The sequence below is a fragment of the Dermacentor albipictus genome, chromosome 1, assembly GCF_038994185.2.
Source record: "Dermacentor albipictus isolate Rhodes 1998 colony chromosome 1, USDA_Dalb.pri_finalv2, whole genome shotgun sequence".
Taxonomy (NCBI): domain Eukaryota; kingdom Metazoa; phylum Arthropoda; class Arachnida; order Ixodida; family Ixodidae; genus Dermacentor; species Dermacentor albipictus.
The window spans coordinates 20,679,437-20,700,963 of NC_091821.1; the positions used below are offsets into that span (position 1 = coordinate 20,679,437).

The 21,527-nt window shown below is 49.7% G+C and overlaps 1 protein-coding gene and 1 non-coding gene across 2 annotated transcripts in view; one reads left to right on the plus strand and one right to left on the minus strand.

Moving 5' to 3' along the window:
• LOC135909963 (endothelin-converting enzyme 1-like) overlaps positions 1 to 21,527 on the plus strand; it is a 53,682-nt gene that overhangs the window by 26,556 nt on the left and 5,599 nt on the right. The window contains exon 3 of the mRNA XM_065441966.2: positions 7,018 to 7,352. Within this exon, the coding sequence (XP_065298038.1) occupies positions 7,018 to 7,352 (335 nt within the window). The remainder of the gene's footprint in view (positions 1 to 7,017; positions 7,353 to 21,527) is intronic.
• On the minus strand, positions 9,661 to 9,732 carry TRNAT-CGU (transfer RNA threonine (anticodon CGU)). Its single transcript has one exon. It is a non-coding gene; the product is annotated as a tRNA-Thr (tRNA).

A 21,527-nucleotide genomic window follows, 5' to 3' on the forward strand; every position in this document is an offset into this window, starting at 1 on the left:
TTAGACACATGTCATCCACGTGCATTTCACACGCCGTTGACTCAGCCGGAGGGGTCACTGAACTCTGCAGGAATTTTTCAGGGTCAAAAAGCACGCAAAGCAGTTTGAAGCGAGGTGAACATACAGCAACATATTCATTCTCTAGGCATAGGCTATCGATACCATTAGAAATAATTTTTAGTTGGCTAGCTCCTTCTCTTTAAAAATATGATAAACTTTGTCCTGTGTATACAGGTTGCCCCAAAGTTCACGAACCAAGGTTTAAAAATACGCAAATGCCATGTATCTGGGCAGAACCAAGGCAGTGTTGTTTGCCATCGCTGGGAGATATTCATATTAGTTTTTGCATTCTGCCTAATTACATAATTAGTCTTAATTAATTATCTATTGGTTGGCTTGCAACCCCTCTCAGATCCCCGACGCACGCTATCACTAAAGTTTCTGCATTGCATTATTTGCTCCTCTTGCCGGATTATTTCGCCTGCACGGACATTTTTGAGCACAGTTTACTTCCCTGTGTAATTGAATTCTGGATTCTTTGCCTGGCTCTACTCGTTCTCTTCCTTTAAACTTATATTTAGCGACTATTGACTAGGTAGTTAGTATTTTCGTTTCGTCTGTATTGTTAATATTGCTTCTATTATTTCTCATTCTTGTGCTTTTCGTACCCACTCCTGCAATCCAATAGGGCCGCAGTATTTAAAATATAATAAATATAAATCAAGTGCTCAAATAACATAATTAGATGAAAAGTGTCAGAGAAAATTGTAGAGCAACATGAAAAGCTCCTTATGCAGCTTTCTGTTACTTAATACGTGCTACATAGAAGTCTTTTTCTGGGCGTGAAAGAAGCCTCCGTATACACGTAAAATTGCTGTGCGGCTGGGCGCTCGAGGCATTTTGCGTGTCTTCGCGACACTCTGTCATGCTCGAAAAAACACGTTTATGTAGCACGTAATAAGCAACAGAAAGCTGTATAGGGAGTTTTTCATGTTGCTCTACAATTTTCTCATTGACACTTTTCGTCTAATTATAATATTAGGGAAGTTGATTAATTAAAACAAATTATGCAATCAGGTGGAATGCAATAAATAATCTGAGTGTCTCCAAGCCACGGCAAAGAACTTTACCTTGACTTTGTCCAGCTACGTGGCATCTGCATATTTTTAAATCTTAATGCATGATAGTTGGGACACCCTGCATATTCGCATATATTGTCTGTGCATGGTGTTCACAGTGGAAATTTCAAAAAAAGTTGTTGAAGTGAAAAAATAAGGCTGAGGCAGCCGTTGGTGGTGTTTTAACACGCTTGATCTCTTATTGTAAGGATTTGCAGAAATAAAGCGAAAACATGAATTAACAGCTGTGCACGCCGCGCCAACAATGATGCAGTAAGCTTTTAGCCGCAATAAAATTTTCAACAAGAAGGTAGAGGCAACTAAAAAAAAATCGCAGCTGATTTGTATAACAGAACAATTTGACAATGACACTTTAAGGGGGCGGGCGCGGGGTAGGCTTCCACTCCGGTGGGGGCTCGGGCCTCGGAGACCTCCCCCCCCCCCTTAGTCAGCGCCTATGGCTCTAGTTTTGGGCCTTGTTTAGGGAAAAAAAAAGCCAAATCTAGGAAAAGTTCATGCTAAGACGTAGAGGAAAAAGAAAACTACAAGGACTAGGGCACCTCGATGTCTTCCTCGCTCGCCGCTCCGTACAGGGTGGAGACAACCGCGGCGTCTACTACCGGGTTGGGCATGCGAATGGCGTAAGCACACAAGCGGCGGCAGCAAATCCCTGCGTAGTCCACCAAGGGCGTCTACTACGGCGTGCGCCATTCGCGTGCCAACGCCATAGTAGACGCCTTGGTTGTCTCCACCCACTAGGAGCGGCGGGCGAGGAGGACATCGAGGCGCCCTATCAGAGACGTGTGAGAAACAACTGCAGCGACGCCGCGATGAGCGATGCGCGAAACTGCTGGCGTGACGGCGTGTTTTCGTTTCAGTCCGCACAAATGGGCGTAAGAAGTATGACTTGTGGTCGTACTGCGGCGCTGTGAATGCCTCTCACACAAACTCCTTCAAAGTTGAAAGCAGCGCCATCCTTCGAACTTTGGCCCCGGCCCGAGGGCCTTCCACCTTTCTCCCTTCTTCCTGGTGGTTTGGGTGAGGGAAAGGGCGCTTATTCTGCAGCCCATATGGGAGCATGGCGCAGCGTACTGGGGATGGGGGTGGGGGATGAAAGATGAGGGGATAGAGGGGGAAAGGGAGAGTAGGTGTCAGACAGTATACGACAGCATCATCCAGGGGACGGAGACGGCCGGCGGGCGAGGCAGGGCCCATGGGAGGCCGATGTCTAGTGGCGATCTAGGAGCCCGTTTTTATCCGCATATTCATACAAGCTTGCCGATGCTGGAAGGCGGTAGCAGGCCGGGAAGAGCAGGTGTGTGTCTGAGGCAGCCGGGAGTCCGTACCGTCGGTACGCGGCAGAGACTTGAGTGCGCTCCTGGGCTAATGCAGAAAAGGAGCAGAGGAGGTGCTCGACCCATGCCCTCTGCCGCCCGTCTCTCCTTTGCGACTGGACTACCGCCGTCACGTGACAGCGCGTGCTTTCCCATTTTGTTATTTTTACATCAGAGAAGAAAGCGCGCTTTCAGACGTTTCTCCGGCGCCATTTTCGAAGCGATGAATGAATACGCGCCGTAGTGTACGTAGTATGCGGTTTATATGGTGACGGTAGCTTTCGTCGTGAGCGCGTCGTTAAGAACAGCGCACTTCGTTGGCACTGTTTCTGCTCTTAGTTATGAGTTGCTGCACCTATGGTTGCCGTAGTCGCTTCAATTAAGGAAAAAAAGCGTTTTTCGCTGCCGTCCGGTAAGCATGATGTGGAGTGCAGAAAGATACGGATGCACCGGATCGGTCGCGCAAACCTCGAGGGGACGCTGTCCGCGCGCCTTTGTGAGGTAAGTATAGGAGGATTCTAAATAATACAGTGAATCGGACGTATTTATTCCCTAGCTTTCACACAGCGCGATATTACCGCGGATGTCGTGCGTTCCTTCATTGTGCACAATGTCGATGCATTTTTTCTTTGTTGAGCAGTAGTGCGCAATTTTTTTAATGCGTAAACATTCCTTGGCGAATACCGCAGGAAAATTTGTCCGTGACGCGAAAGGTGTAATGCTTTGTATTTGCGCAAAATGCGTAATTTGCGAAGTTCAGACATTTAATCGTTATAATGGTGCAAATGTAGGTGATTCTTTATAAGCGATAAGGACTAATTGAAACAAAAAAGAAACAGATAAAAGAGAATACACACAGGATACATAGAGCTCCATAGAAAATACATGGGGAAGCTAAGAGTAGGGGTGAGCCAACTTGATGTTTGAAGGTCGGCCAACTTGAAGTTTGGGGGCGGGCCAATTTACACTCGGTAGTGCACCAACTTGAAATTCGGGGATGGGCCAACTTAAATTTGGGCGTATGGTTACGCATACTTAGTACTCCAGTGGAGTTTCCGCATGCTTTTTGATATAAGAAAAACGGAGGGATACTCATGAGTTTTTAAGCATGTGTGTTTACCGTTGAAAAAAAAAGCAGCGTCTATTAAACTGACTCTGAATTAAACTGAATTAAAATTTTGTGGGAAACGCTGCTCATTCGATCAAAATTGACTTACTGAGTTTTTTCATCAATGTTTGTCCACGACGAATCATTTTCGGGGCGTATGATTAATTCATGTAGGATGTTTTTGGTCTCTTGTTTAATATTTAGGATCATTTTTCGGATTACTAATTGGAGCCTCTGGTTATGCGCGATTTCTGCAAAAAGCTGGAGCCGGACACTGTACTCAGCATGCTCTAGGCTCCAGGCTCTGGCCTCATCATGCCCGAATCGCTGACGTGGCTTCAGTCAACACTTTCGTTCGCCTTAACGACGTAGCTGTATAACTGCGCAGTTATGCAGTCGGCGGTACCCAAGGCAGATTTGTGGCTGTTTCTGATGAACACTTCGAGGCAGCCATGCTTCACAGCTACTTGCGACGATTCAGAAACCGTGCTTAGCGAAAACCTGTACAGAGACGCGAACGTGTGCTCCCACGCTATCCCTGTTGCGAGTTCAAAGCATACATTTTTTTCTTGTTCTGCCCGTAAAATTTCGTTAGTACCGCTTTTTCTTCTTCCCGTAGTTCAAATAAGGATCTCGGATGTAATTTCAGTACGACGGGAAATAAATAGGAGCTAACACAAAAGGACCAAACTAAAAAGCCGTCATCCCACTCGCATTAACGCGTGGCGTCATCTTCTACGCTGCATCGGACAAGGGGGCGCGCGAGAGCGTGCTAGGCGAAACGAGCGCGAAGCGGGAGTGGGCGGGCGGAGATGGGGCTACATTTAATTATCGAGGGGTTTTACGTTCGCCGAAAACCCCTGGATCTTATAAAAGTAGCGAAAGGATCTTGCCGCCGAGCTACGCGATTGGAAGGCAGATGGTCATTTGGACCAGGAACAGCAGGTATAGACCACACGCGCCTCGCGCATCGTTCCCCGTTCTGATACGGCGCACACGCTTGCTCCCGGACGTGCCCTTTAAAGTAACGATACCTGCTTGCGCATTCGCCAGTTTCTTCTCCGTTTGCTCACACAAAGGGAAAGGAGCTTGAAAGAGCCCCCGAACTTTCGGATTGGCCGCCTAGTGTCACACAGCCGCTTAGTGTAACCGGCTCGTAGGGCTCGCACAAATAAATCCTTTTCTCTTGGCCCACACCAGAAGGAGCAGCCGGCAGTTCTCGCTACATTTAGAAGATTGGGGGGGGGGGGGGGGAGGGGGAGGGCTTACTATCGCTAAGTAAACGACAAGGTGTGGATTTCCTGGGCTCGCTAATGGAGCATAGCGGTACCGTCAATTTATGTGCCATTTTAATGACACATTTATCTGTAACCGTCAAAACAAACGTGTGATGTAATACGAAGGAGGGTACAGGCGGGCACACATACCTAACGCGTTACACGACAGCGTGGTCGGGGCGCAGCGTAGCGCGCAAGTTTACCCGCAAGCGTCCATAGGCAGAGCAGCTTTGTACAGTCGCATTGTAGAATCGCAGTGGTCACGTGTTTAGGTGAGTTTAGACATTGAGGAAATAAAACAAGTTGTATCCCTATACCTGCATGCTTTGCTGCAAATGACTTGTAAGCGCGTATAAGCGTGGTGGTGTGGCGCGTCGGTTCGTCCGGGCATCCAAGAAAAAAGAATGATTGCACATTTTATACTGGGGTCGTTAAGCGACTCGCTGTTTTGACACCGCTACATTCTGCAAGGACCGTTGTCCAGTGTGCCAGCTTCCTTACAATTCACATAAGGTTCTGTGCCATTCTTGGCATTTTGCTGTTGTCCAAATCTGTTTCGCATGTCGAGCGAAGTATAAACCGGTACTGACGTGAACTGAAACTATATTATGTGAATATAGTTTCAAGCAGGATGCTGTGTTAGTACGAAGAACTCTGTTTAGCGCACCCTGCATTGCAACAACGTTGCAATTTGAATGCAGCGACTTCATTATTTAAGTTCATAAAAACGAACTGGGAAATAATTTTAATTATAAATTCGCAGTATATTTGAACAAAAAGTTTATCTTCACGAAAATAATATGGACGAACTGAACAACTGTATATTACAAATATCTAGAGAAATCTAGGGAATTTCCTTATCCGATTTAGGGGAAAACTGGCTTCCGAGTTTGGCAGCACAGGCGGACGGGGACTGTCGCGCCTGAGCTTCCGTTCGTTCGGGCTATCCGCTTACATTGAATATTATCGTCGATGTTTCCTGCACAAACTTTTTAAGGGGTAGGGAGAAACATTAACTGCAACGCCGATGTATTCCGTTACACATGTCGCACGCGTATTTCAAGAAACTGGTGCCAGGCTCATGATTTTCTTTGAGTATATAGCTGGCGTGAATTCTGACACTACAGCTCAATGCTGTAAATACTAATTGAATACTTAACGAACAATTATATTTAAGTTGTTCATTAAATGTAGTTAGTCACTGATTCATTCATATGTGTGTCACTTCGATGGACAGATCGGGACGTCCGCCGCCGTGAATGAGGATGTTGCCGTAAAACATACTCTCCTAAAAGCTCTGCATGCGGAGTGCTTGAAGATCACCTTATACTCAGACTGGCCTCGACTTGAAGCTTTTCTCGCTCGACTCAAACGATTGGGAGGCAGAGCTGACCCTCGACCGTAAAAGACACTGCGTGCGCTTGAATTCTAGGTGATTACTATGTCGAGGAGTTTCTCCAGCTTCACTCCAGTGCAGTCGAGTAGGCGTTGAGAATCTCGCATGCAAAATCTCTTTTCTTTTTTCAGAAGAACCGCCGTTAATTGTCACCGAATCGCAGTACACGACTTCACTCGAGGAGCAGCGCTGCCATTCACTTGCTTACAGGCGCAAACATGCCAGAGCGAATATACCACATACATACCACAACATACCAGAGCAACATGATGAGTCGTGTGTCCGCTGCGGCAAAAGTCCGGAGACGACTCAGCACATTGTAGCGTAAATATTCACCAGCGAGGAGAAGCGTACGGAACGAATGTCTACCTTTCAGAAGCGCTCATGTTCAAAGCTGATGGGAATGTTCAACTGGTCAGTGGTTGAGATAAACTAGGTACATTTTGTCTATTTGCTGGAAAAAAAAGGTCGGAAGAGATGGACCCTGGGTCGTTACTGACATTGGTAACCTCACGATATAGAAGTATATAGACTGCAATAAATGTAGTAAAACCTTCCTAGCTCAAGTAGGCTAAATGACTATTTGTCGCCGCCTCGTTTCAATGGGGATGACGTTAGAAATCATCATAATCATTGAGTGAGGTGGTGCGTCGAGTGGAGGGGCGTCTTTAACACGGGTGTTAGTCGTCCCTGAAACACTCGGCGCGGGTGAAAGTGTCGCGAGACGCCAGCGCATGCGCGCGTGTTCCTGTCGCACACGTGTTTGCGTGGGTTCCGCGTGCAGGCCCCCGCCTCCACGCCGGTGAACGTTCAGGCGAGCAGGTTGCACTCCGTGCCCCGCAAGACCGTGGAGATGGCCCTCGCCCTCGGCGTCTTCCTCGTCGTCACGCTGCTGGTCGTGGTCCTCGTGGCGCAGGCGTGGATTCCGCACGCGCCGCACACGGATCCGTTCTGCCACAGCGACGAGTGCCTGTCGCACGCGCGCCTCATGGAGTCCAAGCTGGACGTAGCGGTGGACCCGTGCGAGGACTTCAACGCGTACGCGTGCGCCCGCTGGGAGCCACCTTCGGAATACTACAGCTACGCCACGACCGTCGCCAATCTCGCCGTCGACAACTGGTGCGGCGCTCGAGCTTTTCATGATTGGTCACCTCTGCAACAGTGGGCTTGCTGTTCCATTTTGCTTCCTGCGCGCGTAACTTAAGAAAAAAAAAAAAACGTTCTCGTTCCCACTCCGTTTGCATGACGTCGAAAATGAGAGCAGCACGTAACTTCAGTTACTGTGGCTGCCTCTGTATTAAACATGAACCCTGTAACAGCCATCAACCGAGATGCAATTTGTGTGACTCTGGCACTGGTATTTGACAAATATTCTTCAGGCGCAATCGAGAGACACGGCACAACAGGAAGGTCATAAAGAGGACCGGTGCTATTTTCGCACTCGTATAGCGTCTTCGACGGCACAGTTATAGCGAGGAACCCCGGTGGGTAAATGTACGCCGTGCTCTTCAGTCGATGTGTTAATAGCACTGCGCCTTGTTTTCGTCCGTGTGTTTATTTAGTATTTTTTTTTTTGCCCCACTTGGCTGTGGCAAGTGCGGTTGCAAGTGCGCCGTTAACTCGTGAAATAAAACCGGCAAGTGGCGATGAGCTTCCTTCCTTACCGCATAATAGCGCTTTTGGTGACCCGTCAACCGGTGCCACGTATACGCAGATTCGTCAGTGTATAAGGATACAGCCCATTAACAGTGCTGTTATCGTACATTCGACTGCATGGTCACCTTCGAGAACTCTTTTTTGTAAAGCAGTCCGAGGACGTGCTGCACATACGGCTGGACGAAATCGGGTGCTCTGAACACATTCGGCTGTTTCATTCAGAGTGGTATGCTCCAGCTTGAAGTTCTCGGAGCCGCTGTCACCTTCGAATTGTGTGCGACGGTGACTTAAGACTTACGGTCACAGATAGCTTTGAGATTGCCCTCAGACTGCTTTGAGAGCAGTTGAATGCTTGGCTTGGACAGTCTTTATTTAACTACAATCTCCAGAGTGATCGCCATCACTGCAAAACGATTCTAGACGCGGTAGAAACCAGTCGAATGTACTATTAGATTTAGAATAGAATGGTAAAGGGGAGCGCCGGTTGTTTTATATGCGTCGCCGTGAGCCTGTCAAGCAGACCCTGCTGTCCTAGGAAGTTAGTCCTATATAGAAAAGCAGTTGCAGCTTTCACTTTCATAATACGAGGTTGAATGAGAGAGACATTATTCAATGTCTTGAAAAAATGGACTTGTGTTGATGCGCGCGCTCGCTGGTCACCTTCAATAAAATTGCCATTTTGCAAGCTTTAGGTGGCGAACATTATATATATATATATATATATATATATATATATATATGTGTGTGTGTGTGTGTGTGTGTGTGTGTGTGTGTGTGTGTGTGTGTGTGTGTGTGTGTGTGTGTGTGTGTGTGTGTGTGTGTGTGTGTGTGTGTGTTTACGATCGGCTAGCGGGCTTAGTGACCTTCTAACCTCTCCCTGCCCGCTGCGAAGAATCGCTTCGTGACGCCAACAATGCGCACCCCTCGGACAGATTGCAGCGCTACCAAGGCAATGCACGTTTGGCGGACCGAGTATTGTTTGTTGGTTTCACCTTCACGGACCAATAGGAGCAAGAAAATTTCTGGAAAAAGGTGTTCTACGGCCTTTTCTCACGGCCCCCAGTAATCGGCGCGGCAGCTAACTGCGGGGCCATCTCAGGAACCAAGACGTACCAGCTTGAGTCAAGCGTGGCAGCCCCTGCCTACGAGTCCCCGCTCCTTTCGGTGTGCTCAGTGAAACAAAGGTGCGGGAGTGAGAGCGCGAAACTTCGCCCTCAAAGGCGGGTCCTTCGACGACTTTGGACGCTCCGATTGGACAAAGGTTAGAGAGCAGTTTCCCTCGTCTAGGGATCTAGGGAGGACAGAGGGGATTTTGAGCAGACGTTTTCGGCTCCTCGGTGTGCGCTTCGTTTTCCGTCTTGATAGACTGATGAAATGTAATGTTCTCGACTCTTCGTATAGATATTGTAAATAAACCCAGTATTCCTCGTTCTCGATGAGAATAAGTTCCTCCCTTCAAGAACGTTCTTAACGTGGATGAATCGGACGACGGCATGGGCCAGCTACCCCTTTTTAAATGCCCTACCCCAACTGTTACAATATACATATATATATATATATATATATATATATATATATATATATATATATATATATATATATATATATATATATATATATAGGAGAAGAAAGGGGGATAACCAATGGCCCGATATATAATAATCACACCATAAGAAGCCAACAATGACAACACGGGAAATTACTTGCACTTACTAACTCAATTAAAGAAATGATAAATTAATGGAAATAAAAGTGAATGAAAAAAACAACTTGCCGCAGGTGGGGAACGATCCCACGTCTTCGCATTACGCGTGCGATGCTATACCAATTGAGCTACCGCGGCGCCGTCCTCCCATCCAGTTTCTGGGGTATTTATGTGTTGCTACTAGAATAAGCCCTGGGAGTGTTAGCCAGCGCCACCACTCACAAACCTTGGTGGCGCATGGGGAACACCCTTTCAGCGGCAGGCGTCACGAGTACGTGATCTTTTTGGGTGAAGGCAACTGTTCAATAAACCCACACGTGCTACCTGAAGGCATCGATGTTGCTGGATTCGAGACCCTAGTTATGTAATGATCGAGAAGAAAGGGGGTTAAGCGAGGGGCCCGACATTTAATAATCACAGCATAAGAAGCCAACAAACAAAGACAGCAAGGACAACACGGGGAAAATGACTTGTACTTACTAACTGAATGAAAGAAATTATAAATAAATGGAAATGAAAGTGGATGAAAAAGCAACTTGCTGCAGGTAGGGAACGATCCCACGTCTTCGCATTACGCCTGCGATGCTCTACCAGTTGAGACACTGCCAGGGTTCTAGTAGCAACACATAAATACCCCAGAAAGTGGATGCGAGAACGGCGCCGTGGTAGTTCAATTGGTAGAGCATCGCACGCGTAATGCGAAGACGTGGGATCGTTCCTCATCTGTGGCAAGTTGTTTTTTCATGCACTTTCATTTCCATTCATGTATAATTTCTTTAATTCCATTAGTAAGTACAAGTAATTTCCCCTGTGTTGTCCTTGCTGTCTTTGTTTGTTGGCTCCTTATGCTGTGATTATTATGTATATATCATCAGCCTGGTTACGCCCACTGCAGGGCAACGCCCTCTCCCATACTTCTCCAACTACTCCGGTCAAGTACTAATTGTGGCCATGTTGTCCCTGCAAACTTCGTAATCTCATCCGCTGCAAGATTTGTCGGACGATCCCACCGCTGACATACAGTTGTAGGAGTTGTCGGACGATCTCGCCGCTGCCACCATTTGTAAGGGTTGAAGGTCGTAGAGAGGAACTTGGGAGGAACTAGGCGTACAGGGTTTATTTACAGTAGTTACAGTTTAAACAAGAGATACATCGACAGTCTAGCGTGGCTCCCAAATGGAGCACGCAAGACGAGCATACAGCACACAGCTTACGAGCACACAACTCACTAGTACATTGGCGAGTACACTACGAGCACGAGCACACTGTAGCAGCGACAAAGAGCTGCTTATAAACACTCCGTTCGACGTCATCGTAAACTACCCGCCTTTTTGGAAGAGGAGAGCTCACACACACACGTACACACTTTCACTGCCCCCCTCCGAGGGCAGACGACCTTCGCAGCACTCGGAGCTGGCCTTCGCAACGCGGCCGTCATGGTGTCCATTGTCATGCGTCCCCGTAGCCAGGTGGTCACGCCCGACCCCAGCCGCGTGGCCGCCGGTTGTCCCTTGTCCGGCGCCTCTAAATTTCAGAGCTGCCATAGTCCGCAGTTCTCTGAAGTAAGTTCATGGTTGGTTAGCGCTGTCTTCGCTGGTTCTCTGAAGGGCGCCCCCAGCGCGGGTCGATCGAAACACGTGCAGTGGGCTGAAATAGCTTTGCAGAGCAGTACCCCTGCAGGCCGATCCTAACACCGCTCACGCCCCGCCGTGGTTGCTCAGTGGCTATGGTGTTAGGCTGCTGAGCACGAGGTCGCGGGATCGAATCCCGGCCACGGCGGCCGCATTTCGATGGGGGCGAAATGCGAAAACACCCGTGTACTTAGATTTAGGTGCACGTTAAAGAACCCCAGGCGGTCAAATTTCCGGAGTCCTCCACTACGGCGTGCCTCATAATCAGAAAGTGGTTTTGGCACGTAAAACCCCATAATTTAAATTTTTAAACACCGCCCACCTAACTATCTGCCGCCCCCTGCTACGCTTCCCTTCCCTTGGAATCCAGTCCGTAACCCTTAATGACCATCGGTTATCTTCCCTCCTCATTATGTTCTGCCCATCCCTATTGCTTTTTCTTGATTTCAACTAAGACGTCATTAATTCGCGTTTGTTCCCTCACCCAATCTGCTCTTTTCTTATCCCTTAACGTTACACCTATCATTCTTCTTTCCATAGCTCGTTGCGTCGTCCTCAATTTAAGTAGACCCCTTTTCGTAAGCCTCCAGGATTCTGCCTCGTGCGTGAGTACAGGTAAGACACAGCTGTTATAGACTTTTCTCTTGAGGGATCATGGCAACCTGCTGTTCATGATCTGAGAATGCCTGCCAAACGCACCCCAGCCCATTCTTATTCTTCTGATTATTCCAATCTCAGGATCCGGATCCGCAGTCACTACCTTTCCTAAGTAGATGTATTCCCTTACCACTTCCAGTGCCTCGCTACCTATCGTAAACTGCTGTTATCTTCCGAGACTGTTAAACATTACTTTAGTTTTCTGCAGATTAATTTTCAGACCAACCCTTCTGCTTTGCCTCTCCAGGTCAGTGAGCATGCATTGCAGTTGGTCCCCTGAGTTACTAAGCAAGGCAATATCATCAGGGAATCGCAAGTTACTGAGGTATTCTCCATTTACTCTTATCCCCAATTCTTCCCAATCCAGGTCTCTGAATACCTCCTGTAAACACGCTGTGAATAGCATTGGAGAGATCGTATCTCCCTGCCTGACGCCTTTCTTTATTGGTATTTTGTTGCTTTCTTTATGGAGGACTATGGTGGCTGTGGAGCCGCTATAGATATCTTTGAGTATTTTTACATAAGGCTCGTCTACAGCCTGATTCCGTAATGCCTCCATGACTGCTGAGGTTTCGACTGAATCAAACACTTTCTCGTAGTCAATGAAAGCTATATATAAGGATTGCTTATATTCCGCACATTTCTCTATCACCTGATTGATAGTGTGAATATGGTCTATTGTTGAGTTGCCTTTACGGAATCCTGCCTGGTCCTTTAGTTGACGGAACTCTAAGGTGTTCCTGATTCTATTTGCAATTACCTTAGTAAATACTTTGTAGGCAACGGACAGTAAGCTGATCGGCCTATAATTTTTCAAGTCTTTGGCGTCCCCTTTCTTATGAATTAGGATTATCTTAGCGTTCTTCCAAGATTCCGGTACGGTCGAAGTCATGAGGCATTGCGTATACAGGGTGGCCAGTTTTTCTAGAACAATCTGCCCACCATCCTTCAACAAATCTGCTGTTACCTGATCTTTCCCAGCTGCCTTCCTCCTTTACATAGCTCCCAAGGCTTTCTTTATTTCTTCCGGAGTTATTGTGGGATTTCAAATTCCACTAGACTCTTCTCTCTTCTATTATCGTCGTGGTGCCACTGATACTGTATAAATCTCTTTAGAACTCCTCAGCCACTTGAACGATCTTATCCTAGGACATACTGACGTACAGCATAGGACATACTGACAGCATAGGACATACTGACGTACAGAAGGCTCGGAACGTGCGGAAGAGAGTTGCTGAATGGGGAGCTTTAGGGACTCATCCCGACGCTTTTCGGTGGCGATGTCACGTAAATCAGATATGGAGAGCACACAGGAGTCATTGTCATGGTCAGCGAGGCTAGCAGGGTCCACCGGTTGGCGCGAAAGACAATCGGCATGGTGATGTAGCCTGCCAAATTCATAAATGACCTCAAATGTATATTCCTGTAGTTTGAGAGCCCAGCGACCAAGGCGACCATTTGGGTCCCTGCGCGACGACAGCCAACAGAGAGCGTGGTGGTCGGTAAGAACCGAGAATGCGCGGCCCTGCATATACGGGCGAAATTTCGCGACAGCACAAACCAATGCAAAGTACTCGCGTTCTGTGATCGAATAGTTCCATTCAGACGTGGAGAGAAGGCGGCTAGCGTATGCGATAACACGTTTTTGGCGGTGCTGGTGCTGAGTGAGGACGGTGCCGATTCCATGCCCACTAGCGTTTGTGCCAACTTCATTAGTCGGGGACGGGTCGAAGTGAGCCAATATAGGCGGTGAAGAGAGCAAGTTGGTCAGCGCCTGGAATGCAGCCGCTTGGTCGTTGCCCCACAAGAAGGGGACGTCTTTCTTTCGAAGGTCGGTTAGGAGTTGGGCTATGATGGCGAAATTGCGTATAAAACGGCGGAAGGACGAACATAATCCCACGAACTCCGAACATCTTTAGTAGACGAGGGCACCGGGAAGTTCTCGACGGCGCTAATCTTGCCAGGGTCAGGTTGGACACCTGTAGCACTTACAAGATGATCAGGCACAGTGATTTTTTATCTGCCGAAATTACACTTTTTGGAATTGAGCTGGACTCCCACTCCACGAAAGGCAGCTAGAATGGTCGCCAAACGAGTGACTTTCAAACGATGGAGCAAACACAATGACGTCGTCTAGGTAGCAGAGACGAAGCATTTGTAACCACGAAGGAGAGAGTCCATCATGCGTACGAATGTTGCGGGGGCGTTGCACAGTCGTAAGGGAATAACTTTGAACTGATAGAGGCTGTCCGGTGTGACAAAGGCAGTTTTTTCTCGGTCCAACTCGTCAATAGAAATCTGCCAGTAACCCGAGTGCAGGTCTATAGATGAGAAATACCTCGCACCTTGAAGAGAGTCAAGGGCGTCATCGATTCGTGGCAGCGGATATACGTCTTTGCGCGTTATGTTATTTGAGACATGACAGTCGACGCAAAATCTCCAGCTGCCATCGTTTTTTTGGCCAATACGACAAGTGCCGCCCACGGACTGGAAGAAGCCTCTATGACGCCTTTGGAAAACATCTTATTGACCTCGCATTGTATGACCTGGCGTTCGGAATGGGACACACGATATGGTGGCCGTCTGATAGGAGTAGCATCTCCCGTATGTATTCGATGACTTACGAGAGACGCTTGACCCAGGGGGGCGGTCATCGAAGTCGAAGATATTCCTGTATAGGTCGCTAGGAGGTGGCAGAGCTACGCGGCTTGACAGGTTGGAATGTCAGGGGCAATTATCTTGATAATTTCATTGGGGACTGGACTCGCCGTGCCGGTTGCGAGAAAGGACGAACAAGTTTCAGCGTCAATGCCGCGATGTCGCATGCATCAAGCGCTGACACGTTGGCCACTGAGATGCCTTGCGGCAGAGCTTGGGTCGAGTTGCTGAAGTTGAGTAGCGGCAGCTGAGCGTGGTTGTCGACAACAGTCACGAGGGTGTGCAGCACAGCAATATTTCCGGTCAACGGCACGTGAACTAGTGGAGATACTGTGCAGTCGCCGTCGGGGACTGGTGATGCTGCCATCAAGGCAACACGCCTGGCGGCTTGCGGTGACAACCGAACGTAATCGACAGAGCATAATTGGTGTGACGGTGAAGGTGGAACATCAGCAACTTGAGGAAGCTCACGTTGAAGGCTGCTGGTTGCACAGTCAATGAGAGCGGCATGCGCCGACAAGAAATCGAGTCCGAGAATGACGTTGTTGGGGCATTTCTCGATGACAGTAAACAAAACAGATATGTATGGTGACCTACGATGGTGATTCGGGCTGTGCAAATTCCGATGACCACGGTACTACGTCCATCAGCGGTGCGAATACCAGTAGCCGCGGGGGTAAGTACTTTCTTGAGGCGGCGACGAAGCTGATAACTCCTCACGGAGATTTGTGCCCCAGTATCGACGAGTGCGGGAACAGTTAAGCCGTCAACGTCAAGGTCGATCAAGTTTCGTCGTGTCGGCAATACGAGGAAAGGATTGAAATGGAAGTCGAAGATGCAGCGTCACCTCTAAGAGCTGCATCCCTTATAGTTTCCCTCTCGTAGGTTGAGCGGCGATGTCGGGTGTCGTCGTCGAGGCGAAGGAGACGACGGACGACACGCTGGCGGTGAACGGGGCTGGTGACCTCGGGGCGACGGGGAGCGGCTGTGCGGCGTAGGGGCGGCATCGACGTTATACTGCTCAAAAGGCTGGAAGCGGCGACAGCTATCAATGTTATATGGCTGCGTGGGCTGAAAATGGCGGTAGTTGTCAGTGCGGCTATCAGTGTCATCCCGGGTGAACGGTGACACCCAATGGTTGTAGCAATGGGTGTGACCTGGCCGATACGGCGGCAGTTAAAGCAAATCGGCCGATCGGCCGATCACCTACCGTCTGCCATTCAGCCGAATTCCTAGAACGAGGATAGAACCGTTGTTCCTGGGGCGGCGACCTTGGGTCAGGCGGCGACCTAGGGCGAAAGTCAGGTGTGCGAAAATGAGCAACGGTGCAGACGGCGAAACCCAAGTTGCCGAGTTCCTCCCGCACAATGGACTGGACCAGGGAAACGGCCGGCACGTGAAAATCGCCGTGGCCGGTTTTGGGAAGAGCAGGAGCAATTGCGTTGATTTCCCGACGGACGATTCTTGTGAGTTCCGACGGCGGCGACGACTGCAGACAGAGACCTGTCCGTTTTCGCATGATGACGTCGGAGCGGTGTTCGGAAGCCGAGCGAATGTCCTCGAAATCCGCCGGGTTTTGGCCTGCTCAAAACGCCGGCATTCTTCAATAATTTAATCGACGCTGGCACAATTTTGGCACAGTAACAGGTTGAATGTATAGTCTGCGATTCCCTTCAGCACGTGACCACCCTTGTCTGACTCCGTCATGTCACTGTCAACTTTACGGAAAAGAGCCAAGACGTCCTGGATGTAGGATATGTATGCTTTAGTGGACGTTTGAACGCGGATGGATAGCTCTTTCGTTGCAGCTGCCTTTCGACCCATGGGCTTCCCAAACAAGGCCCTGAATTTTTCTTTGAAAGTGTTCCAATTTCCTATCTCCGCCTCGTGTTTCTCAAACCATACCTTTGCCGTTCCTTTGAGATAAAACAGCACGTTTTTCAGGGCAGCATAAATAAAAGGTGACTTCGCTCAATGACTGAATTCAAGTTCTTTTGTTTCACTCGTAATATCTGGCGGCCCATGCAGGTAAGAAAGGGTACACTAACTAACTTTACATTATTCAGTTTAAGGCACGCGCCGATTGCGAAATTAGTCCTGAAGAGAACAATTAAAAGTTTGTTAGTGAACATCTTTAATTACGACCTGCTTATTCGGATTTATCGTGAAAGCGACCACCCGCCTCTTCAGGTATTTCCTCTGAACAGGCAGAATCGTGCTATATTCTTTCAGCACTATTAAAGCGGAACTTTCTTTGCCTCTTCCCTCCACTTTGCTGGTGTTGGCTGCTGCTTTCTCTGCTGAGCGATGGGCCGGTACCGAAGATAGTGCAAACCTGGTGGCCCGGGAATGCGGATGATATATATGTAAGCCCAAACGTGAGCTCACAACACAAAGACGCCTTTATCGTAACGCTGTCATCGTCATTCCCGTCGCCTTTATTTCCATCTTTGTCACTCCTTCGTCGTCACATCGTCGCCGTAATGCCGTAGTAATTCCATTGTCCTCATTGCCGTCGTATGGCATTCGGTATGGGTTGTTCCCTGAGTGGCCCCACTGTGTGGTCAGTTATGATATTGCTACACGTGTGTGGTATTTGATTGTCTGAACGATGCGCGTGGGCGCCATCACTCGAGAAAACAGGAGGGAGAACGAACTTGGCTCGCGCTGTGAATCTAACCGGTCAGCGCTGCAACCGCTGTTGTAAATATAACATATAAATAGTTGCTCGTCTCACTGACTCGTCCTTCGCGTAACATTGTGGTGGAAGTGAAACATTCCCCGTCCTCGCCACGGAGCTCTGAAGCGGTCGCACCGTCGTCTTCTCAGCCATGGCTTCCGATGGAACCACATCGTCGCCATCTACACCTGCGGAGCCAGCCTCAACGTGCGTTACGGTTCCTAGTCTCCGTGATCCTGGAACATTCTCCGCCCAAAATAACGTTGACATCGACGACTGGCTCAGTATGTATGAGTGTGTTAGCCAAAGCCACCACTGGGACCCTACCGTCATGCTTGCCAATGTGATCTTTTATATGGACGGGACACCGCGTGTCTGGTTTCGCACCCACGAGATCGAGCTCTCCAGCTGGGACATTTTCAAAAAGCGGCTTCGCGACCTATTTGGCAACCCGTCAGGTCGCCAACAGGCTGCGCGAAAAGAGCTTGCTAGTGGTGTCCAGTCGTCGACCGAATCGTATGTCTCTTACATACAGGAAGTGCTCGCGCTTTGCCGGAAAGTCGACGAGCACGTGACCGAAGTTAACAAGGTAGGCCATATCCTAAAAGGCATCGTGGAGGACGCCTTCAATTTACTCGTCTATAACGACGTTTCTACCGTCGGCACCATCGTCAAAGAATGCCGCCGCTCGAGGTAGCCAAAAGCCGCCGCGTCGTCCCACAGTTTCCCGGCTCCCAAACACCCCTGCCACGTCCTCTTGCTCCGCTCTTACCGCCACACGACCATTTCAAGAGAACGTCACACGTATCGCCGTGAGATTGAAGCGGCGAGTCCGGCCCCTTTAATCCACGACCACCTGACGGTAGCTTTGAACAAGCGGCCCCCACAATTTCCGTTATTCAAGCAGTTGTGCGGCAAAAAATTGTAAACCTTGGCATCCCTACGGCCTGCTTTGTCTCCCGACCTGATTCGGCACCCATTCCCATGTCAACAACCTGTCATGACCAGTATTTTGCTCCCACACCACGCAATCCTGCTGAATGGCGAACCCCAGACGACAAGCCGATCTGCTTCCGCTGCCAACGGGTTGGTCATGTATCCCGCCACTGCCGCACCACCTGGATGCCGCCGTACTGGAGCTCATTCCCTGCTCCTCGCCCATATGCCGACGCTCGCCGTTAATCACCTCGCCGTCTGTACCCTACTTCTGATGCCCCTGACAGCCGCTCCTCCGTGCGATCGCCGTCGCCTCAACGCCGTCGCTCCCCGTCACCCCAACCTCGCAACTTTTCCTCGCCGAACCGACGGACGGAAAACTAGGCCATGCAGCTCTTGGAGGTAGCGCTGCATCACGTTCGTCCTGTCCAAATCCTCCGTTCACACTCCTCACCAACACGAACCTAATTGAAGTAGACGTAGATGGTGTTCCGTTGACAGCATTAATTGATACTGGAGCCCAAGTGTCCATAACGAGCGCTAACCTATGTCGTCGCCTCAAAAAAGTTATTACGCCTGCCATCATTCGAGCCGTATACGCGTCGCCAATGGCGCCACTGTTGCCGTCAGGGATGTGTGCACTGCTCGCATAGGAATTGCTGGCCGCCAAGTTCCAGTCCAGTTGGCCGTGCTGACCAGTTGCCCGTGCTGACCAGTTGCCCTCATGACCTAATCTTCGGGCTCGACTTACTGACGACGCATTCTGCCATTATCGACTGTTCCACCGGTACGCTGTGCCTCGAGCTTCCTCTTCTTTCAGACGTTCGCCCCGAACAACCGAACACCCTCTGCACTACAGCGTTTGTCCGCTTACCTCCAAAAGCCCTAAACTTCATCGAATTGACCTCAACGGCAACCGTGCCTGATGGCGACTATGTCATCGCACCTATTCGTGATGTCCTCCTGGCGCGCGACGTCTCTGTGCCACACTCCGTCGTAACCCTTGCCGCTAATCGGATGTCTCTCCCCGTTATCAATTTTGGCTTGACGAAGCAAGTGTTACCTGAAGGCATAGCGGTGGCAACGCTCCGGGCAGTGACAGACGACCACGTCACTGCTTTTGCAGCTGACGCATCTCCAAATGCTCCTGATTACCCGCAGGATGCCTTGAACCTCGACGTCCCATTACGTCCCATGGTCGCTCCGGACCTCGCACCTGAACAAGCAGCCGCCCTATATCGCCTTTTGCTTTCCTACCACGACATATTGGACACTGACAATCAACCACTTGGTCAGGCGTCCCTTGTTAAGCATCGGATAAACACTGGTGATGTTGTTCCCATTCACCGCCGACCGTATCGCGTGTCCACGGCAGAGCGGCAAGTTATTCACCAGGAAGCAAACAAGATGCTCGCCAGAGGCATTGTTGAGCCCTCGTCGATTCCTTGGGCGTCGCCGGTCGTGCTCGTCAGAAAGAAAGATGGCACGTGGCGTTTCTGCGTTGATTACCGCCACATAAACCGAATTACTAAAAAGGACGTTTACCCTTTACGACCAATCGACGAAGCTCTTGATTGTCTTCATGGTGCCAAACACTTTTCGTCCATCTACCTTCGATCTGGTTATTGGCAGATTTCCATCGATGAGCAAGACCCAGAAAAGACCGCTTTCGTCCCTTCGGATGGCCTCTGCCAATTCAAGGTTATGCCGTTCGGTTTATGCAATGCCCCCGCCACGTTCGAACGGATGATCGACTCTCTGCTTCAAGGTTTCAAATGGTCAACTTGCCTTTGTTACCTCGAAGACGTCCTTGTGTTTTCTCCTACATTTGAGACGCACCATGAGCGCGTCGCAGCCAGCCTTGACGTCTTCCGCAAAGCTGGGCTCCAATTAAACTCATCGAAGTGCCACTTCGGGCGCTGACAGATTACAGCGCTAGGCCATCTCGTCGGTGCTTCCGGAGTACATCCCGACCCGGAGAAGGTTCGAGCAGTAACGGCTTTCCCTGTACCTCAGTCTGTCAAAGACGTCCGGAGTTTTGTGGGGCTCTGTATTATTTCCTACGGTTCGTGAAAGATTTCGCAGCAATCGCTCGACCACTCACTGAACGTCTGAAGAAAGACGTGCCTTTAACGTGGGGTTCCCCTCAGGCTGCCGCATTTTCACGCCTTATCACGATCCTCACCAATCCACCGGTCTTGGCCCACTTTGACCCGTCCGCACCTACAGAGACCCGAACCGATGCCAATGGTTATAGGATCGGCGCCGTCTTATCGCAACGCCCACACGGACACGACCGCGTTATAGCCTACGCTAGCAGGCTCGTGACAACTGCAGAGCGCAACTATTCGATTACCGAGCGAGAATGTCTTGCTCTCGTCTGGGCTGTTTCAAAGTACCGCCCATATTTGTATGGCAAGCCCCTCTCATTAATTACAGACCATCATGCGCGGTGTTGGCATTCGTCGCTCAAAGATCCTACTGGGCCGGCTTGGTCGTTGGGCCCTCCGACTAGAAGAATATCCCTACACAGTGACTTACTAGTCGGGACGCCAGCACCAGGACGCAGATTGCCTCTCTCGCTACCCGATTGAAGACGCGACCTCTGCGTCTGATCTGACACCGACGCCTGTATTCTCTCTGTTTTTCCACTGCTCCATGACGCCGAGGAGCAGCGCCGTGACCCGTCCTTGCGTATCATCACTGACCACCTGAAATCGTCTCTTCCCGGCAGTTCCCTTCGCTTATTCACACTTCAAGTTGGCGTAGTCTACCGCCACCACGTTCACCCCGACGGCCCTGCATTACTCCTTGTGATCCTTAAACACCTTCGCTCGGCTGTTCTCCACGAACTTCACGACCACCCCACTGCCGGTCACCTGGGTGTGTCACGTACCTACGACGAACGGTTCCGCGGACGCTTCTATTGGCCAGGGCTTGCTCTCTCCGTTCGAAGATACGTAGCTGCGTGTGAGAAATTCCAGCGACGCAAGGCACCATCGACGCTCCCTGCTGGGTACCTTCAGCCACTCGACATCCCCGCGGAACCATTCTTTCGGGTTGGTTTGGAGTTATTGGCCCTTTATCTCTTTCTAGTTCTGGCAATAGGTGGATCGCTGTGGCCATGGATTATGCCACGTGCTACGCCATCACCCGAGCGCTTCCTACAAGCTGCGCCATAGATGTCGCCAATTTTCTTCTACGCGACGTGATTTTATTGCATGGAGCTCCGTGACAACTTCTCACAGACCATGGCCGGGCAGCCCTTCCAATGTTATCGCGGACATCCTGCAGTACTCTGCCTCGAGGCACAAGCTATCCACGTCATACCATCCGCAAACAAATGGCCTCACGGAGCGTCTCAATCGCAC